The sequence below is a fragment of the Leopardus geoffroyi genome, chromosome B2 (genome assembly GCF_018350155.1).
Source record: "Leopardus geoffroyi isolate Oge1 chromosome B2, O.geoffroyi_Oge1_pat1.0, whole genome shotgun sequence".
NCBI classification, from domain to species: domain Eukaryota; kingdom Metazoa; phylum Chordata; class Mammalia; order Carnivora; family Felidae; genus Leopardus; species Leopardus geoffroyi.
Genome location: NC_059332.1, coordinates 87,183,757 through 87,205,626, shown reverse-complemented (window position 1 = coordinate 87,205,626; position 21,870 = coordinate 87,183,757). Strand labels below are relative to the sequence as shown.

Here is a 21,870-nt window from a genome sequence, read left to right as displayed (position 1 = left end):
AATGGAGTCCTAACATTCTTTGAGCATCTGGAGAAAAAAAAAAGATTTAAAAAACAATTTCTTCTCCTTCTTCCTCCTCCTCTTCTTCTTCTCCTTTTTTTTTTTACACCCCCCAGATCTACTCTTGGCTTTTTAAGCATGTGAGCCAATACATTCCAACCTCTTCCACTGTAGGTTTTCTTAAGTCACTTTGAGTTGGGTGTTTATTACATCCAATTATCCTGACTATATGGGAGTTTATCATAATAGGAAGATATCTCCTGGGGCACCTGGGTGGTTCAATCTGTTAAATCTCTGACTCTTGATTTTGGCTCAGGTCATGATCAAGGACCATGGCTCAACGACCACAGTCTCCTGCTTCTAGAGAGCCCAAGGCAAATTTCTGCTCCACATTATAAAAGAAGTTGCTCCAATCTTTTGCACATTGTCTCCTTGTCCTCTTCCTCCACAAGTCAGCATGTGCTTGTTATGCAGCTGCAGGTGGCAGGAGAGGAAGAACTGAGGTCCAGTCTCAGGCTCCTTGATGCTGGTGCTTTTGTGTGCATGGAGAAACTACCACTCCCTCTGAGTCCGTCCCCTGGCGGGGGTCGGGGGAGTTCTTTGTAGCCCAGGCTGGATCTTCACCTTGATTTGAGGGCCCATCTCCAGGTCAGCCAGAGGACACTGTGCAGGGTACCAGGATACAAATGACACCCTATCCTGAGGCCCCAAGGTACTAAGAAGCAAGAGCTGGAGGCATGAGGTAGAAAAAGAAGCTCTCTGCTGCCCACACCCACTGTTACCATGGTCTGTTCCTAAGGCTGATAGCTGCTGATGCTGTGTGTCTCTGGGGCAACTCCACACTGCGCATACCCCACTGTGGTCTCGGCAGTGATCACAAATGTTGATGATAGTTGGAAAAATAGTATCACTTGTCACTTGAAAGTAGTATTTCCCAGCGTCATTTAGGTCTTAAGGTGGTATCTTTTCAGGAGGGCCTTTCTGAGTTTGGGGATCTTTACAACTAATCTCTGTTGATGAAAGTCAACTGTTCTAGTAATCCAGTTGGAGGCCATCTGGCAATTGGCCATTGGAAGAGAACAAAGCATAGGGCAAAGCAGGACATTTGGTAAATTTCTCATGCCATTTGCCAGTGACACTTTCAGAGGTCAGTCTAGGGGACCCTACTGGCCTGGCCTTTGGTTATTTCAGTGTTCAGCGCTCCCGGGGAGACCCTCACCACTGTGTGGAAGATAGAGAGGACATGCCTGATACACGTGAGGGAACGCAATTCCACTGGGCAGTCGCCAGCGGCGCACAAGGGCTTTGGGGGCGCGGACGACAGCGGCGCTGCGGAGGGGGTCAGGAAGGCAGGACCCTAAAAGGATGGGGGCGGTTAGGAGACTGGGCTACGTTCCAGGGCAATGGTGGGGCGCAAGCCAGCGGCGGGAGCGGCGCTCGGGTGCTGGGTGCCAGCACTTGTCCTACCTTTGCCCAGGCGAAGGGGCGACCAGACCCGGCGAGGAGCTGGAGGAGCGGCCGGAAACCCGCGAGCGCAGCAGCCCTGGGGCAGGCTGGACGGCGGCCTCCAGAATCTCAGCGTCGCCGCCTGCCCCCTCCCTCTTTACTTGCCTCCGCCCCCTCTCCCCTCCTCCCCCAGCCCTCACGTCCTGAAACGCGGCGGGCGCCTTTAAGAGGGAGCTTTGGTTACCCTGGGGGCGGGAACCCCTCGGCAGATTGGGAGGCGGCGGCGCTCGCCCGCGATGCTCCTCACTTTCTGCTCCAGCTCCCGCCGCCGTCGCCGCCGCCGCCGCCGCCTGGGTCGCCACACCGCCTCCTCCTCTTCCTCCTCCTCCTCTGCCTCGAAGCGTCGTTTTCTGCAGCGGAGAGAAGTGCTATGTCAGGAAAGTTCCGGGAGGGACTGGAGGGGGCCATGCTCCCTGGGCTCTGCTGCAGGCGCCCGCGCGCAGCCCTTTGTATGAGGTGAGACTTGGGGTCCGCGGCCCCCCGGACAGGTAGCCACCCGCCGGGAGCGCGTCGCTCCGCGGCGCTGGGGAGGCGGTGCTGTCGGGCGGAGTGGCGGCGGAGAAGCAGCTTGCTTAGACCGAAGTTGTGCAGGAGAGGCTCGGGTTTTCGGGAAGGTTTTGCGGCAGCCCGCGCCGCACGGTGGGGGCCCGACCGGGACTCGGTTTCCCTGGGTGCCGCCTGCCTCGCCTCCCGGCGCCCCCTGGCGCCATCCCCTGCCCGCTGGAGCAGTTGGGCCTTCTAGGAAACTGGGCGGCTGCAGGTTGGCCCCCAGCGCCAGCTTTTGCTCGGCGGGGCTTTCTCCTCCAGAAGCTAAGTGCCAGGAGTGCGAGGAAGGGGATGGAATCCTCTTGAACTTTTACACTGTGCTGTCGTCCCTCTTTAGGCGTGAAATGGACCTCGTTTGCCCAAGTCCGGAAGCTCCCCGGGAGCTCTAACAGTTCTAAGAGCTTGCCTCTTACATGTGGGTAAGCTTGCGGCGCTGTGTGTCTGTCTTTCAGCCCTGGTCGGTTTTCAGCGTCGCCCTGATTTTAGTCCTCTCTTCCCCGCCCCTTTTGAAACATTCTTTCTTTCCTTCTCCTTCTCCTTCTCCTTCTCCTTCTCCTCTCTAATATCCTTGACGTACTAAACATACACAGACAAGTACAAAACCCCCCAGAGATATATCTTTATGATATGCCCTCTAGGTCTGACCCAAAATTTCAAACTGATCCTTTCGTCTCTGGTAAGATATTTAGATTTGGTCTGGACACTTACGGAATACAGGTATCCCCCGTAGTAGGTATGCAGTTTTTTTTTTTTTTTTTTCGGCAAGGTATTAACTGTACCTTTTTAAAATAGGATTTTCGCTTTATTTATTTGCTTATTGGTGAATATGGTTTTCATTATGTGTTAGATTAAAAGGCTCCAACTAATTTTAAGGGTAGTATTTCTAAGAATCATAAAAAAAAAAAACCCCAAAACCAAAAACAAACCCTGATGTTTCTTGCATAATCCAACATTACTTCAGACAATTTTACCCCTGGATAAGGTATGTAATTCGTGTAATTATTTGATGAAACCTGATATATGAGTACATTTATTACACAAATGGGTAAGTTTTCTTTTTTCATGTGTCCTGTGGGTGAAGGAAGCCCATTTTCTCACACCTCCAAGTCTCTACTACACCTGTCTACTCCTCTTTCTGTCTTCTCCACTCACACTGTGTACATCTGATGTCAGTTGCAAATCAAAGATGCTGATGAAAAGTCCCTACATTTTGTGAAGTGTTGCATAGCCAGAGTTTTAGTGATATAATTGATTGCATCATCCAGATTATTTTAAACAATTAAAATAGAATGTGGGAGCTTGTTTAAAGAAAAGAATGTCATAAGTATTTAAATTCTCAGTTATATGCATTACAGATAATCTCTTTGTGAAAAAATACTACCAAAATAGAGAGGGAGTATTATAGGAAACATTTGCGGTGGTGAAGTTTTGAAAGGAAATCGTTACAGGATAATCATTAATATTATAACATCTTGTTAGGTATGTAAATTTTTATCTCAGAGCAAAATTTTGTTACTTTGCTCTCAAGTATACCAGAACTGAAACTTAGAACTCACCATCCCAGCATTTTCTGAAAATTGACAGCAAACTGAGTGTTCTTGGGAAAAAATTTGTTTAGAAAAAGTCACATACTTAAGATCCTAACTGAAGTTACCACTTTACCTTAAGTTTGCTTGAGTCCAGACAAGAGAGAACTGCGTTAAGTAAGAATTTGGGGTTCCAAGGTGAATGGGACTTAGTTCCTAGAATTTACAATTTTCTAGGAAATTTAACAATTTTGAGATTTTATATATGGTTTATTTGATGTGAGAGATTGTTTTATGAATGATGCTTTTTTTAAAAAAAATTAATCTCTACACCCAACGTGGGGCTTGAACTCACCACCCTGAGATCAAGAATTGCATGCTCTACCTACTGAGTGATCCAGGTGTCCCTCAATGCTTCTTTTTGAAACTATATATATATCACAAATTTATATATATAATTAAATAGTCCACATCTATCTATACTTACATATTTATATATCTGTATATCTAAAACAGGGAAAACTGTTCAGGTACTTGATAATAATATACATGCACCAGGAACACAGATATGAAAGATCAGAAGCTAAAAATACTTCCTGTTAAGGCTTGTCATCTCTTCAGCATTTTCATCAATTTCATCAGTATCAGTTAAGTTAAAAAATACTATCTTCCCACATGTTCTTATTCTTGCACAAGGCTTGGACCAGGAAGCCATATGCCAATGATCTTAACCACATGTTTATTAAAATGGACTGAATTATCCCATCAGTGGATGATTGAACCAGGCATTTCTTATGCGTCAGTAATTTATCTTCAGTGGAAGAATCCCTAGGAAAAAATTGGCTTGTCAATATGATGTTTTCTTTTTTAACACTTCAAAAATGACCTTCAGGGCATTCTCCATAGGCCTGAGACTTAGAGAGTAGATCTCAAAGGCATGCGAGGCAAAGCTTGGGAAGTTTTGGCACTCCCAAGTTGTGAAACAATGTCCTAAGTATTTGTTCTGAGACAGGTACCCATTAATGCTTGGGAAAATAATAGCTATGATCCAGTGCTCTAATCACTACAAGCTTTGGAGTATTTCTTCCTCACATTCCACACCTGAAGCTGCTACATTGCAGCATATGTGTATGAAAATTAGAAATGAAGTCATCTTTTAGACAGGTTTTTGCTTTATTTTCTAGGCGTTTTTAAAAAACATATGTTTATATTTGTGTTTATATTTGCCACACATGCCCTTTGTTACAGGGGGCAATTTTATTTTATTTTTTTGGCAAGTATGAGGTATATTTTAGGGTGAGTTCTTAGTGTTTACTTGAAACAGACACTAAAATGTTTCACAGAGTTTATGTTGTGTCTCTTTGGCTTTTAAAAAATAAGATTTGAGATGTTTGATTATGAGCCTGAGATCATGGTCTTTCAGAAATGTTGGAATCTTGGTCAATTATAGTTTCGGTTTCCTGGGAATTTTTTGTTTAAGGTCAAATGTGGCCGTAATTTTAACTGGATGATCCACAAAATAGGTACTTTCACAACCACAAAACATGGAGAACATTCCAAATAATTTGCAGTTTAGGCAGCCCAACATGCTTTAGTGTTTAGTTGGCTTGAGGCAGTGTGCCACGCTCGTAAAAAATGGTTTCTGAAGCTGACAGTGAGCTGTTCCAGTCTTTGACTTCGACACATAGGATAAAGTGCCTTTTAGCCTCTATGCTGGCAAATACAGACAGAATTGGTAAAAGTAATTTGTTCCCATTTCTGTGTCTGTGATAGAAGATTCAGAAAATTCAAGCATGAAACTGTAGCTTCATATACTGGAAAGCTCATTCATGTTTAATAAAAATGTAAGGAAAAGTTGGGAAGGTTGGATTTTAAAATAGCTCTCAGATCTTAGGCAGAAGAGGTGTATTTGCAGTTAGGAGGGTAATCTAGTGGTCCCATGTTGAAATTAATAATAACACTATTATTATCAGTATTTCCTTTGAGTGCTAGTTCTAAAGAAATTATATTCTCCCAGGCCCAATTTAGATTGGAAAACATCCCCAGCTGGATAGTGTACAAATAACCAATCACTTGGCATGTATGTTAATCAATTCTTAGGTAATTTTCAGTTGAAACCCTTATGTGTCATTTTAACCGTAAGTTTTTACATACCATTTGGGGCTTTTGACCCAAGCTTTTCTCTGAATTGACTAAGTCTTGTCTATATCATTAAAGCCTTGAAAAAATATTTTAGGCAAAAATTTTTTATGTAGAAATTCTAAAGTTCTGTCTTGAGGACGTGGTGCTGAAGAAGGGACGTGATACCTTATTCTAGCTGCTCCCTTTCTAAAGTAGATGCCTTCACCTCTTCCTATTTTTTTTTTTAAATAAATTTTAGAGAAAGAACATTCGCAGGCGTTTAAAGATGCTTGAAGTTGGATCAGAATAGGAGTTTCAACTGAAAGTTACTTAAGAATCAGTTAACTAACATTCATGTCAGGTGTTCAGTACAGTGGCTGAGGGTGTCAGCTGCAGGGTTTTTGATCTAAGATCATCTCCGGAGGATACAGATTCACAGGCAGGTGGAGTGGAAAGGGGCGACTCCAGCCAGATCATCCATTGTCTTCCAGAGGGAAAAATGTTGCATTTTGTACACAACCACAAGTGTTTACTTGTAATAAAAATCTGTTCTTTTCATCATATTAGCTTATTTTTGCCATTACTTCTAGGCTGTATGTGAAGCAGGCCACCTTCTGCTCCATTTTGATTAAGTTTGCACAAATAGTAGTGCCTTCTGAAGTTTTACTGTCTAACAGTAGCAGAAAGTCTGTTCTTTAATTCTTTCAGCTTGTTCCCACTCAGTATTTCTTCAAACATGTTTCCTTTTTTTGAATTATTGAGCTCTTTAATAAAAGGAGTTTGGGTTGAAAGTTTCCCCCATTTTCCATGATAGGCTTTGGGTACATTTGTTCCCACAGAGAGGTTTAATGATGTTGGGAACTTCTCATTTTTGTTTCCGTATTTTGTAAATAGTTGCTATTGTAAAGTTTCAAATATTTATTCTTTTTTAAAAAAATGTTTATTTTGAGAGAGAGATCATGAGTGAGAGTGGGGGAGGGGCTGGGAGAGAGGGAGAAAGAATCCCAAGCAGCTTTGTGCTGACAGTGAGGGGCTAGAACTCAGGAACAACAAGGTCATGACATAAGCCAGAGGCTTAACTGACTGAGCCACCCAGGGGTCCCTCAAATATTTACTTTTTATCCTTATGCTATAATAGATATTTTTTCCTTATGAAAGTGACACACGTTCATCATAGAACATGTAGAAAATCCAGACAAACAAAATCAAAAAACCCCAAATCAAAAGAAAAGAAAAAAAGGAAAATTACCCCAACAGATAACAATTATTAATATTTTGGGGCACATGGGTGGCTCAGTCAGTTAAATGTCCGGCTCTTGGTTTCAGCTCAGGTCATGATCTCACAGTCTGTGAGTTCCAGCCCCATGTCGGTCTCTCACTGGCACTGTGTAGCCTGCTTGGGATTCTCTTTCCCTCTCTCTCTGCCCCCCACCCCCTTTCGCTCCATTTTCATTTTTAGCCTCCTTACTGTATTACCGTCTGACCTCCTGCCCGCAAATCTGATGCATGGTAGAACGAGTAGATACTGTTTCCTGTAGTCATCTCTAAGATTTAAAAATATTCTGCTTTTTGTCCTTTGCTGCCAACTCTGGGACTCTTAGTGTCCTGAGTATATGTGTGTGTCTATATATCTATATTTTACCTATATGTTCATCTGTATTTTTCTCTCTTTCTGTCAATAATATGAAACCTCATCTTGAAATTTTTTAATGCTTTTGTTTTATTTTAGAGACAGACTGGGAGGAAGGCAGAGAGAGAGAGGGAGACACAGAATCCCAAGCAGGCTCCAGGCTCTGAGCTGTCAGCCCAGAGCCCGACGCGGGGCTCAAATTCGTGAATGGTGAGATCATGACCTGAGCCAAAATCAGATGCTTAACTGCCTGAACCACCCAGGTGCCCCTGAAACCTCATCTTAACCAGAAATTACCTTTTGAAACCAGATAAATATCACTCTGGCCATCACAGAAACATAGTCACTTCTAGGGAAAAAATGAGATACTAAAATGGGTACAACCCAGGAAAAGGTCATGTGTAGACTGATGGTTAAATGTAGAGAAATTCTCAACGTTGTTTTTATGACTGTAGTGACAGTTAGCCATCAGACATGACCCTAACGAAGGCAGAGTCACGTTTGCATTTTCATGTATATTTTTCATTTTTAGGATTTGGTCCTGGATGTTCAAGGAAAGAGAAAGTAAACCCATATGTACCAAACATATTTTCTGGGCCAGTTATTTTTTCAGGCATTGTTTTCTTCGCTGAAATAATTTGCTTTCCTCGTTTTTCTGAGGTTCTCTGTTCCCTTGGTATGCAATTCAGGATGAATTTTTGTTTAGGTGAATATTATTCCCTTCTGTAATATCTCAGAGAATAAGAACCATATCTTTGTTTGGCATGGAATGTCACAGGTAGGTAAAGATTGAATAGGTAAATTGTTTTCATGAGACCATGTGAATGTTCACTGTTTACATGGTCAAGTTCAGAATATGCTATTGAAACTGATTTTACTATGTAATTTTTAAAAGAACATTTATTGTGAAGTACATTGTACATATAAAAATGCATAAAGGATATTTATAAGTTAAAAAAATTGAATACCCATGGACCTACTACCAGAATTAAAAAGTATGATATACCTGGAATCCTTCTGTTTCCTCATTCTCCACCTAAGGTCAATGCTTGCTTTATCTCTAAAGCAGCATATTCTTTAGTGTTGGTTATTTTTGGACTTTTTGTAGAAGGAATTATATTAATTATCTATACTTTTATGCTTGCTTATTTGTTTGCTGTTATGTTTTTGAGATTTATCAATGTTCATAGCTATCATTTGTTTACATTTTTGTTTAGTGTTTTGTATGAATTCTGCAATTTATCCATTCTACTTTAAGGGACATTTGTCATTATAACTAGGTTTTCAGAAGTGTAAAGTATTAGCATAAGGTTTCCCTGATATTCTTTTATCTGTTTAATTATCGCTGCATCTGTGATATGTCCCATTTTTTAAAAAAACTGCTGATTTGCTAATTTCTCTCTCAGCCTTCTTTAGTCCTGAGATATATAATTTCTCTTAATCTGTTCAAAGAACCAGCTTTTGGCTTTGCTGGTCATCTCTATCGTATATTTGTTTTCTCTTTCATTTTTGCTCTTTTATTGTCTTTCTTCTGTGTTCTCAGGTTTACTCTGCTATTCTAATTTCTTAGGTTGGGTACTTAGCTCATTAACTATGAATCTTGCCTTATTAGAGGATAGTTAATTTCCCTTGAATCACTACATTAGCTGCTTATCAGAAATTTTTATGGGGGCGCCTGGGTGGCTCAGTTGGTTAGGCATCCAACTTGACTCAGATCATGATCTCACATCTGGTGACTTCCAGCCCCGTGTCAGGCTCTGTGCTGACAGCTTGATCCTCGAGGTTGCTTTGGATTCTGTGTCTCCCTTTCTCTCTGCCCCTCCCCACTCATGCTCTGTCTCTTTCCCTCTCTCAAAAATAAATAAACATTAAAAAAATTTTTAAAAATAAATTTTTGTGTAGTGTTTTTGCTATCATATAGTGCCATTTGCTGTGATTTCTAGCTTCTAAATATACTTTGTTGTTGCTGCTGATTTCTACTCTACTTGTGATGTGGTCAGAGCATGTGGTTTCTATCATAGTAGTTCTTTGATACTTTTTGATGTAAGCTTCATGGGCTAGCACAAATGTTCTGTTTTTAAATAAATGTTCCACGTGTAACTTGAAAATAATGTGTATTCTCCAGTTTCTGGGTGCAGTGTTGCATGTGGGTCCATGGGTATCCATAAGATGAAAGTTTCAACTGTGTTGTTTAAATATTTATACTTATTGACAGTTTTGTCTCCTTGATCATTCACTTACTGAGAAATTATAATAATGGATTTGTCAATTTCATCTTGATTATTTACCTTTGCTTATACATTCTGAGGTTTGATATTAGATGCTTTATAATCAGACTTTTAAATATTGTCATGGTAAATTAAACTTTTTATTATATGTAATGACCTTCTAAGTCTCTAATAGCCCTGGGATGCCTGGGTGGCTCAGTTGATTAAGCCTCCAGCTCATGATTTCAGCTCAGGTCATGATTTCATGGTTCGTGAGTTCCAGCCCTGTGTCAGGCTCTGTGCTGACAGTGTGGAGCCTGCTTGGGATTCTCTTTCTCCCTCTCTCTCTGCCCCTCCCCCACTCACTCTCTGTCTCTCTCTCTCTCTCTTTCAAAATACTAAACATTAAAAAAAATCTCTAATAGTTCTATTTGACTTAATATTTTTTCTTTGATATTAATAAAATGATATAGGGTTCTCTATGATCAACTTGACATAGCTAATGTTTTTAGATGTGTCTTTTGTAAATAGCATATAGCTGGATCTTTGCTTCAGAGTTTAGTCTTTTTATATTTAGAATAAAGACTGGTATATTCTGGTTCATTTATTCTCATATTTTTATGTATTTTCTGTTCTTTTTCTGTGTCTTTCTACTCTCCTTTGTTGCTTTCTTTTAGATAGATTGCTTTTCCACTTTCTTTACTATTCTTTTTATTTTGAGGGTTAGGAGATTACTACATAGTCAGTATCTATCTACTTTTTTAGTACATACCCAGACAGTTCTATGCATACTTGTATTAATCTTGTCTAAAGTTAATATCTTGTCTAAAGTTGTGGACTGAATTGTGTCCCCCCAGAATTCATATGCTGAAGCTTTAACCGCCAATGTGATTTTATTTAGAGACGGGGCCTATAAGGAGACAAGGTTAAATGAGGACATTGGGTATGGCCCTAATCTAATTAAGACTGGTGTTCATATAAAAAAGAGGAAGAGAAACCAGAGATCTTTCTCTTCCTTCTGCACATGCGCAGTGGAAGGGTCATGTGAAGACAAAGTGAGAAGGTGGTTGTCTGTAAGCCAGGATGAGAGGTCTCACCAGAAACCAACACTGATAATCACCTTGATCTTGGACTTTTAGGTTCTAGAACTATTAGAAAGTAAATTTCTGTTGTTTAAACTACCAGTCTGTGGTATTTTATGTTAGTCCTAGCAGACTAATACATTCTCCTTTTCTTCTGTTTTCTTTTTTCTAAAGTTTATTATTTATTTTTAGAAAGCGTGAGAGTGAGTGGGGGAGAGAATGTGGGTGGGGGGAGGGGCAGAGAGAGAGAGAGAGAGAGAGAGAGAGGGAGACAGGGAGGGAGAGAGAGAGAATCCCAAGCAGGCTCCACACTGATAGTGCAGAGCCTGATGTGAGCCTTGAACTCATGAACTTGACATCATGACCTGAGCCAGGATCAAGAGTCAGACATTTAACTGACTGAGCCACCCAGAGGCCCTCATTCTTCTTTTAAAAACATGCAAATTCCTTAGAATTTTTTAACTCCTAATGATACTCATTTCCAACTTATGTGTTTTTGCTGATGAGTATTTTAGTTCTAGCCTATTTTTTTTCTCTTTTAAGTTAAATGTTAATTGTTGTTAACATAAAGGTGTTAAACCATGTATTTGTATCTGTCCTTACCATTCCTTCCTGGATGTCAGACCTTCTATGTGGGAATCACTTTTTTTCTGCCTGAAGTATATGCTTTTCTTTTCCTTTATTGAGGGTGTGTGTGTGAGAGAAGAAAGAGACAGATTTTTGTGTGATAATCCTTTTATTCCACCTTGGTTCTGGAAAGACTCCGTGGTATTGAATTTGAATTTGGCAGTTATTTTCTTTGTGCACATCAAGAAATATACTTTCATTGTCTTCAGAATTGTACTGTTGCGATTGAGAAGTAAGCAGTCAAGTGAATTTTTTTTCCTTTGTAGGGAAATTTGTCTTCCCCTCTGGTACCATCTAAGATCTTTTAAAGATACTCAGGTATTCTCTTTTCTTCTTAAAGATATTCTCCTACTTGCTCTCTCTTGTTTCTGAATTTTCAGTATGATATTTCTGCATATGAATTAAAAATCTGCTTGGCATTAGACAGATTACATTTGGGAACTAGCATCTTTAGGAATTCTGAAAAGTTCTGTTTCTTATCTTTTGAATATTTCCTCTCTATTAATTTAAAGATCTCCTTTTGGAACCTTAACTGGATGCTTGTTAGGCCTTCTGTATTATCTTCCTTGTTTCTTACCCCTTTAATGTCTTGATTACATTTGGGAAAACTAATGTTTCTATTTGCAGTTTACTAATTCATTTCAGCTGTGTCTAATATTTCACTTTGCTGATTTTGTTTTTTTTTTTTTTTTTAATTTTTTTTTTTTTTCAACGTTTATTTATTTTTGGGACAGAGAGAGACAGAGCATGAACGGGGGAGGGGCAGAGAGAGAGGGAGACACAGAATCGGAAACAGGCTCCAGGCTCTGAGCCATCAGCCCAGAGCCCGACACGGGGCTCGAACTCACGGACCGCGAGATCGTGACCTGGCTGAAGTCGGACGCTTAACCGACTGCGCCACCCAGGCGCCCCTTAATATTGGTTATTGTATTTGTATTTCTAGAACCTTATTTGATTCTTTTTCATATTTGCTTATCTCCTACTCATAATATCAACAATTTTTTATTTTATATTCTAATAACATCTATAACTAAAGTCATTTGGTGGGTCGGTTTCTGTCTGCCCCCCCCCAACCCCCACTCCCAGCTTCTTAATCACTAATGTTGCTTTTATCATTTTAAGGTTATGATTTTTGACTATGAGCTGCTCATTTTCTTTGGAATTTTATCTGTGGTACTTGTATCAGGCCTGGGTTGAAGGTGGGTTCCTCCAGAGGGGAAATGTATTTTGCTTCTGCGACTAGCTTGGCCACTCTCTTGACCTGGACACATTTTAAATCCGATTTCTCCTTGAAGGTTTTATTTTATTTATTTTTTAATTAAAAAAGAAATTTCAGTACTAATTGGTAGTTACAAATCCTTTGGGGAAATCATCCATCTAGCACCAGACTCAAGACCTGCAGTTTTCTTTTTCTTTGTCCTTTTGGCATGGAGGAATTTTTTATTCATTTCAAACATACAGCAAATGTAGTCCTTTGAAGCTTGGTTGCTGTTGGGGTTTTCTGACAAATATTATAATGCTATAATCCCAACTCAAAATTCAATTTAAATCTGACTGTACTGAAGAAACTGCTTTGTTTCTGAGATTGTAGGCATGTCCAAAATAGGATATCTTTGTTTTTCAGATTAATATGCAAACCTTAGCTACTAACTATAGGGTGTTTGCTTTTGAAAAGAAAAAGCAGACACTAATATGTCAGCATATGATGGCAAGCCTCTTATTTTTTCCCATTTTAACTCCAATTTTATAGTTTATTTTCCTCTGCTGATAAATTTGAAATATTGGTATTAGCACTTTCTCTTCCTAAGCCATAAACTTCATCTCGTTTACCTTCCCTTAGTATTTAGTCTTGGTTTTGTTCTTTAGGGAGTTAGTGCAGGCATCTTATTTTTTCAATTATTTGGTTACACCTGGTTACATCTTTGAACTTGAAAAACACTGCCAGTCACATTTAGCTTTCTGTTGCTTCAGATATCTGCCTTTAAAATGGTAGTAGGGAAAGTTTAAAAGCTACCCATGGTCTGCATTGCCCTTATTTATGCTCTCAAAAGCAGCAAGTGAAAGATGGCAAGCTGCAGGGTTCTTCTGGGGGGCTCACTTCTGAAAAGGAGTAATTATTCTATGATTATTTCAAATGGTTACATCTTGGTAAATATTTTAAGAAGCGTATAGTTTTCTCTTTTGTTATAACATACTCATTTTTTCCCCTTTAACCCTACGTAGGTTACATGCGTGGGTACAGCCTTGGTTGTGATGAACAGTTAAAATAGAAGGAGTTTAAGAACGTCAGAATTTATTTCTCTATGCTCAGTTACTGTGGATTAGGTATAAAAACTTAGATACAGTGATAAAATGAAGCCAAAAAAAAAAGGCCTAAGTAATTAACTTGAATACCTTTGGATAATTATTCCATTCATCAGGTGCTAATTACCCATGTCATAAACTTAGCTTTTACTATTTTCTCTGCTCTTTTTATGAAATAATTTTTCTTTTGCATTTTGAGTTTTAAAGTCCATTTTTTATCCTATTAATTTTCCTCATCTTGCATAGCAAGGCACCAGTATGGAAATGATTTCTGAAGCTTGAATATTAGAATCTTATTCTGCTAAGGTCTTTGTTCATATCTAGATTCTAAATTGTAATAAAATTCCAGGAAAAGATCTTTCTGGTAATTTTTTGTAATGAATAGACAGAACACTCATATGAAAACCCACATTACATAAAGCATCCATTTAGTGTGTGGCCCTGTCGAAGGGGAGTTTTCTGTTTATCTAATATAAACTTGAGACTTGGATTGATCATTTCACTGAATGCTGTCCCTTCTAGAATCTATGTTAAATTCTGCGCATTCTACTCAGTTCCAGCATAATATGTATTCTGCATATAAGAAGAATTTTTACATTTGTTTAATCAACCATTAGGCAAACTACATTTGGGCCCTTTTGGTGCAGTGGTTCTTGCCCTTATTGAATATAGATCACACACACACACACACACACACACCACTTTCTGGCATCACTCCATTATAACGCTGTATCTGCTATAGGGGAAATCAAATGAGAAGTGGACGTGAATAAACTATAATACAATTGGAAAAACCCCACGTAAGTATAAGCAATGACGTTTGTACAGCAACATTTAGTGCTCTCCATCCTCCCTTTTTTTGTGTAAGAGGCAATCTAGGAATTGCAATTTCGACTATTGTGTGTGCAGTTGACATTTGGCTAGTGAAGTCCCCATGGGCACTTGGTCTTACCAGCCGTATGTCAGTTGCATGGGCACTTTGTAAACTTGTAAGGCTTTTACTGATGCTTTGATCTTTGAGCAGAGTACTAGAGCATCACTAGCAGCATCACTGGTAAAGTCAGTGGGTAGCCCACTAATGAACAAACACCACAGCCTCAACCCAAATCCTTTCTCCCTGTGATTTTGTGGTGCATGATGAGGAATTGTTCTTTGGTGTTTAGAATGCAACTATTTTATCACCTTGATTTTGTTTTTCTTTAATTTCTAAAGGTTCAAAATGAATATTGCAGATTTTCTTTAAAAGATTTGTTTGCTGAGGCATGATTTGTGGTGTAGGAGGGGAGAGCAGGGTGGGGTTGGGAGGTGATATGCAGTACTTTGAATTTAGAATGCCAGTTGTGGAACACTTTTTACTTAGAATGATCCTTTCCCATTGTTGGAAGTACAGCAAACCTGATTGAAAATTTAAATTTAGAAATAACAGAAATGGAAATAAGGTTAGGTTAGAGGAGATAATTATTTTTATGCATGCATTCTGCTTTAGGGTAACATTTAGTGGAATCCTTCACTTACTGAGGTTTCAAGAACCATTTTTATGAATTAAAAATTATTTGTCAAAAATTTGTTTTTAGAAAACTTTTTTTAGGACCATGTGCATTTCATAAAGTTTTATTTATTCTTGCAATGAAAGATTCCCACTTTTAGTCTTCATTTATTTGTATTTTATTTTTTATTTTATTTTATTTTATTTTAATTTTTAACTGTCTATGACCTATTTTCTCCCACCTCACCCACCAAAAATAAAACTGAATACAACATAAACTATAACTTTAAAACCAAATTATACTGGTCTTTAGCCTAGTACTTTTGGGCTCGTTATTGTGGATAGTAGCATACTAATACAGAGCATGAGATTTAGAGACTATGGCAAGTCTATGCATATAGATGAGAAATGATGTTTTCTCTGTTTTCTTCTCTTTGAGAGTCCTGAGTTTTCCTTCACAGCACACAGAATCCTTTGGTTGTTTATTTTATGTTTGTGTGTGCTTGGTATAAGTCAGGGTTCTCCAGGGAAACAGACAGTAGGAGATACATGTGATTTATTATGAGGAATTGGCTCATATGATTCTATAGGCGGAGATGTCCTATGATCTGCCATCTGCAAGCTTGGAGACCCAGGGAAGTTAGGGCCAGTGATATAAGTATCAGTTGAGGGTAGAAAGCAGGTTGGTGTTTCAGCACAGTCAGGCAGAGTGCAACATCCCCCTTCTTCTGCCTTTTTGTTTTGTTTAGGCTTTGCATAGATTGGATAATGCTCAACCACACTGGGGAGAGTAGTCTCTTTACTCTACCAATTCAGATGCTAATATTATCCAGAAACACCATCACAGACACACCTAGAAATAACATTTAAACCAGGCACCCTGTGTCCCTGTCCATCACAATGAGTCACCACACTAAGACTTGTGTTACGTAAGATCAGGAGATCTGTTTTGTTCTCCATTGTATGCTATGCTTAGAAGCTGGTTTAGAGCAGGTGCTTAATAATTATTTGTTAAAGGAAAGAAGGAAATTGATTTAAAGAAATTTATAAGTCAAATTGAAAATTATATGTCAAAGATTTATATAAAATACATGGGTAGTGGGCTACCTGGCTGGCTGTCGGTGGAATATACAACTCTTGATTTTGGGGTTGTGGGTTTGAGCCCTGCATTGGGTGTAGAGATTACTTAAAAATAAGATGTTTAAAATGCATGGGTAGCATGGTGGAAGACTGCGCATCAGGGCAAAATATGCAAGTGAAGGTAATTTCAGTTGGCATGGAATGACTCTATTGACATTTTGTTCGTCTTTGTCTGGTGGCTCCTTTGAATACTAAAATTAAAGTCTTCATAGATTTTTGACTCTAAGTATTTTAAGTATGACCTTTAGATTTTTCGTAATCTTCCCAAGTTAACCAGAATTATTTTGATCATGGCAGTGAATCAAGGTCAAACAGATTTGCCATTATTTCTGAGGATGAGTCAACACTGCTCTACAGCAATCTTATTTTGAAATGGCATACTAACAACAGAATGATCTTTAATTTGGTGCTGTTACTCCTGTGTTATCTTCTAGCTTAGTAATTGCATATTTTCCTGTATGTTCATCATTGGAATTTGCTATGGTAATTAATTAATTTCCATATGACAGGATCAAGGGGCCAGTGATTTGAGCAGCCTTCTTTAAAAAAAGAAAAGATACAGTTGACCACTATACATATATAATCAAGAGATTATTTGAGATCTCTTGTGATATCATTAAGGTCTTCTGATTCTACATTCTGTGAAATTTCTATGATACCGTAAGAGAACATATGTTTAGTTGTTGCAGGTGAGGTGAGGTAGTAAAGTGGTGGGGTAGGGAGTCTCATAAACTGTCTTACATCAAGAGATCACGTTTGAACCATCTTAGGCAGTGACATTGTCCAGATGTGTAGGAATAAGGAGACTACGACCTAAGCATATTTGTCCCCACTTATTTTTAGTAGACAGGTAGCATGTCATATGAATCTAGCACAGGACCTGGCACATGGTTGATGCCCTAGACATTTGTGTTGAACTGATTTGGCTTGAGCTCTCAGGGGCAGTCATAGTCACAGTCACAAATCATGTTGTTACGAAAAAGAAATAGGCTATACTTCCGTTGCGCTTAGAGATGGGGGAATAAAATGGGCATGGTTGTAGTGGACTGTTTCTGAAAGGTCTAGGAAGGAATATATAGACTTCCATCATGTTTGAAGCAACGAAAGAACAAGAGAAGCTGTATGTATCCCTTTTGTTCTGAAAAAAGACTATTAAGTCACCGTTCTGAATAAAGGGGGCAGATGCTGGAGTGGAGAAGGTCAGAGGGAGAGAAACAGAGGTATGTCAAAATCATAGTGCAGACTCTTGAAGTGAGAAACAGATTTAAGTTCAGTTTGGGGTGAGAAAGAGAAGACAGTCATTTGCAAGGGTAATGGAGTAGCATCCCAAATGTCACTGCAGTGCTGGCGTTGTAGAGGACATGGTTTTCTTTTCTGGCCTGAATTGAACTGCGAGCTCGTATTTATTGAGCACTGATAATGCGTCAGTACTTTACATTTTCTGTCTCAATGTAACGCTTACAACAGCTTCGTGAACTAAGGTGTATTATCATGATCTCCATTTTTCTGAGGAACCAAGAGATGAGGTAATCTGCCCTGTGACACACAGTTTGTAAATAGCAACCAAGTACTATAAGTGAACCAGGTTCACTGCTAAGGTGAACATGGTTGGCATCTGGAGGAAGAGTATGGAAGTTGCTCAGTTGGACACTTATGGTGGCCCTGACTTTTTATTCCTTCCAAAGGACAAGCCAAATCATTTGCAGTAAGAGGCGGTGGAGAAGAAATACCAGTACGATAGTAGAAAACATCAGTTTTGATTAGATAAATTTATTTGAAGGCTTTGGAAACAAACTCTCATCGTGCTAACTTTGTGTCTGTTAATGAAAAATTAATTCTAATTCTCATGCAGATAGGATGCGTAGAGCGTTACTTAAGAGAACAGGTTTAGGGGCACCTGGGTGCCTCTGTGCTGACAGCTCAGAGCCTGGAGCCTGCTTTGGATTCTGTGTCTCCCTCTGTCTCTGCCCCTTCCCTGCTCATGGTCTGTCTGTCTCTCTCAAAAATAAATAAACATTAAAACAGTATTTTAAGAGAACAGGTTTAAAGAGTGGAGTATAGCTGAGTTGTACCCAGAAATTCAGATGATGCTAAAGTGGGATTAAAAGAAAAAACTCTTGAGGTGCCTGGGTGGCTCAGTCAGTTAAGCATCCCGACTTCAGCTCAGGTCATGATCTCGGGGTCCGTGAGTTCGAGTCCCATGTCAGGTTCTATATTGACAGCTCAGAGCCTGGAGCCTGTTTTGGATTCTGTGTCTCCCTCTCTCTCTGCCACTCCCCTACACACATTGTGTCTCTCAAAAATGAATAAATGTTAAAAAAAAATTAAAAACTCTTGAGTTAGCATGAAAATAAAAATAAGCAGGGTTTGTTTATTTGTTGTTGTTTTTGGCTTTTTTTTTTTTTTTTTTTTTGCTTTAAATTGCATTGATTCCCAGGGAATGTTTCTGGGAACCAGAATGGTGATATAGAGATTAATATGAAAAAGTAGGCACTGGTTTTTTGTTTTTTTGCTTGTGTGTGTGTGTGCGTGTGTGTTCTTTAATTTTTTAATTTTTAAATTTTTTTAGTAGGTAAATAATTGGAGGAAATATGGGGTACTTTAAAAAGTAGTGACTAGATAAATGATCATATTTAAAATTTATGGTTTTGGGGATAACAAATTCTATTCTCATAAGTCTGTTATACCCTTCAAGGATCAATGGGAGTACATTTCTTGCATAATAATGGAATAGGATGGTACACTTGATTAATTCCTCTGGTCACCAGTTTCTAAATTTTCAAATATTGTATTATGTTTTAGCTATGGCCAGTAGGCATCATGAGATAGAAGGATGCTTATTTTGCTTCCGTAATGTCTTTCCTATGGAATAGAGTTTTTTTTTAAAAAGAAATATCTTATGATCATTGAAAATAACTGTTATGTGAAAATGTTTAAGCAGAATTTTTTCTTGAATGTAGGAAATCTCATTTGGCAAGATTTGGAAAATACATAAAAATACAGAAAATACAAAGAAAAAGTATTGCTAAGAAACTTACTGGTCAGAGACATGTATTGATATTTTGATGTGTTTCCTTCCAGTCCCTTTTAAGAATTAAAAAAAAAAAAAAAAAACGTAGCAAGAGCATACTGTATAAACAGCTTTGTCTGTTTCCTTCACTCAACATGTTTGCATAATATTTTCTTATGTCATTAAATACTCTTCAGAAATAGTTTTAATGGCTGTATAGCATTCTATGATATAAAGCACATAATTAGCTCAAACTGTTTCCTTAATCTGAATAGGTTGGCTTTATTTTCTTGCTATCATGTACATGAAATTTTTTAACAGTTTTATTTTTTTAAAATGTTTGCTTATTTTTGAGAGAGAGAGAGAGAGAGAGAGAGAAAGGGGGAGACACAGAATATGAAGCAGACTCCAGGCTCCAAGCTGTCAGCACAAGCCTGATGCGGGGCTCAAACTCACGAAACATGAGATCATGACCTGTGCTGAAGTCGGACACCTAACCGACTGAGCCACCCCGGCATCCCAGCAGCTTTATTGAGATATATTTAACATTTCATAAAATTCAGCCATTTCAAATGCATAGTTCAGTGGTGTTCAGTAATTTTGCCAAGTGGTACAACCATCACCATAATTGATTTTTGAACATTTTCTAACCCCAGGTAAGATCCCTCACACTCATTTACAGTTAATCTCCCCTCCCATCCTTAATCCCAGGCAACTGCTAATCTACTTTCTTTCTCTATACAAGTAATTGACTCTTCTGAATAATTCATATGATTGAAATTATGTATTATGTGGTTTCTTGTGACTGATTTGCTTACCTTAGTATATTTTGAGGCTCATCCTTAACAACGTAGCAATATCTGTACTTTATTCCTATTCATTGCTGAACAGTATTCCATTGTAGGGATATATACATTTTGTCCATCCATTCTTCAGCTGATGGACATTTAGGCTGTTTCCAGCTTTGTGCTATTAAGAATAATGCCACTGTGAATGTTCACATGCAAGTCTGTGTCTGAACACATATTTCCTTTCTCTTGGGTTGATACCTAGGAATGGAATTGCTGAGTTGTATGGGAGTTTTATGTTGGACTACTTGAGAAACTACCAAATTGTTTACCAAAATGGTTCCACCATTTTACATTCCTACCAGCAGTATATGAGGGTTCCTATTTCTCCATATCCTTACCAACATTTGTTATTGTCTGTCATTTATTATAGTCATTCTAGTGGATATGAAATATTTCAGTGAGGTTTTTTTTTGATTTTTATTTATTTTTGAGAGACAGAGTGTGAGCAGGGAAGGGGCAGAGAGAGAGGGAGACACAGAATCTGAAACAGGCTCCAGACTTTGAGCTATCAGCACAGAGCCCAATGGGGGCTCGAATACACGAACCGCGAGATCATGCTCTGAGCCGAAGTCAGACGCTTAAACAACTGAGTCACCCAGGTGCCCCCTCAGTGCATTAAAAAAAATTTTTCTTAATGTTTTATTTATTTTTTAGACAGAGACAGAGCATGAGCGAGCAGGGGAGGGACAGAGAGAGAGGGAGACACAGAATCCAAAGCAGGCTCCAGGCTCTGAGCTGTCAGCACAGAGCCTGACGCGGCTCGAACTCACAAACCATGAGATCATGACCTGAGCCGAAGTTGAATGTTCAACCAATTGAGCCACCCAGGTGCCCCTCAGTGCATTTTTAATATACATTTCCCTAATGACAGTGATGTTAAACATCTTTTCACACACTTACTAGGTATTTGTATATCTACTTTGTTGATCTGTCTATTCATCTCTTTTGTTCCTTTCTCAAATGGATTTGAATATTATTAAGTTATGAGGGTTCTTTGCACATTCTGGGTACAGGTCTTCTATTTGATAGGAGTTTTGCATATACTTTCAGTCTGTTTCTTGGCTTTTTGTTTTCTTAATTATGTTATCTGAAGTGCAAAATTTTTGAGTTTTGCTGTTTTGGTGTCATATCTATGAATTCTTTGCCTAACCCAAGGTCTGGAAGATTTTATATATACTTTAATTACTTGAACTTTTAAAGGGTATTTAAAAATATTTCGTAAGAATGGATCCTGAGAGAGGCGCCTGGGTGGCTCAGTCGGTTGAGTGTCCGACTTTGGCTCAGGTCATAATCTCGCGGTTTGTGGATTCGAGCCCCGTGTCGGGCTCTGTGCTGACAGTTCGGAACCTGGAGCCTGCTTCAGATTCTGTGTCTCCCTCTCTCTCTGCCCCTCCCCTGCTCACACTGTGTCTCTCTCTGTCTCTCAATAATGAATAAACGTTAAAAAAAATTTAAGAATGGATCCTGAGAAGTAAAATTTCTACAAACTTGTAATTTATTTTTAACAAAGTTAAAAAATATTACATATAAGCAGGAAGATGTACAAATCAAGGGCATAGCTCAGTGAAATTTGAAAAAGTGAATACATGTGTATAACCACCACAGATGGCCCATCATCCTAGGAACCCCAGAACCTCCTAGAAGGTCCTTCCCAGTCATTAATTGTACTCTTCCCCAAAGGTAAGCAGTAATACCAACACCAAAGATTCATTTTGCCTGTTTTTGAATTTTATGTAAATGGAGTAATACTGTATATACATTTTTGTGTCCATGTCTTTTGCTCAGTATTTTATTTGTGAGATTCATCCATGTGGTATGTTGCAGTAGCTTGTTC

General features: G+C 39.0%; 1 protein-coding gene and 1 long non-coding RNA gene across 5 annotated transcripts in view; one reads left to right on the top strand and one right to left on the bottom strand.

Annotated features, from left to right (window-relative positions):
* LOC123608753 overlaps positions 1 to 1,571 on the bottom strand; it is a 55,663-nt gene extending 54,092 nt beyond the window's left edge. The window contains exon 1 of the long non-coding RNA XR_006717421.1: positions 1,468 to 1,571. This is a non-coding gene — a long non-coding RNA (uncharacterized LOC123608753). The remainder of the gene's footprint in view (positions 1 to 1,467) is intronic.
* Positions 1,025 to 21,870, top strand: part of GPR63 (G protein-coupled receptor 63) — a 52,947-nt gene continuing 32,101 nt past the window's right edge. Inside the window, exons 1-3 of one of the 4 annotated variants that reach the window (XM_045499074.1) lie at positions 1,025 to 1,962; positions 2,390 to 2,471; positions 7,429 to 7,917. In XM_045499074.1, coding sequence (XP_045355030.1) covers positions 1,244 to 1,962; positions 2,390 to 2,441 — 771 coding nt within the window. In that variant the 5' untranslated portion in view covers positions 1,025 to 1,243 and the 3' untranslated portion in view covers positions 2,442 to 2,471; positions 7,429 to 7,917. Of the gene's footprint in view, positions 1,963 to 2,389; positions 2,472 to 7,428; positions 7,918 to 21,870 lie in introns of those variants that run through there. The other 3 variants (XM_045499077.1, XM_045499076.1, XM_045499075.1) reach the window with 3 other exon arrangements.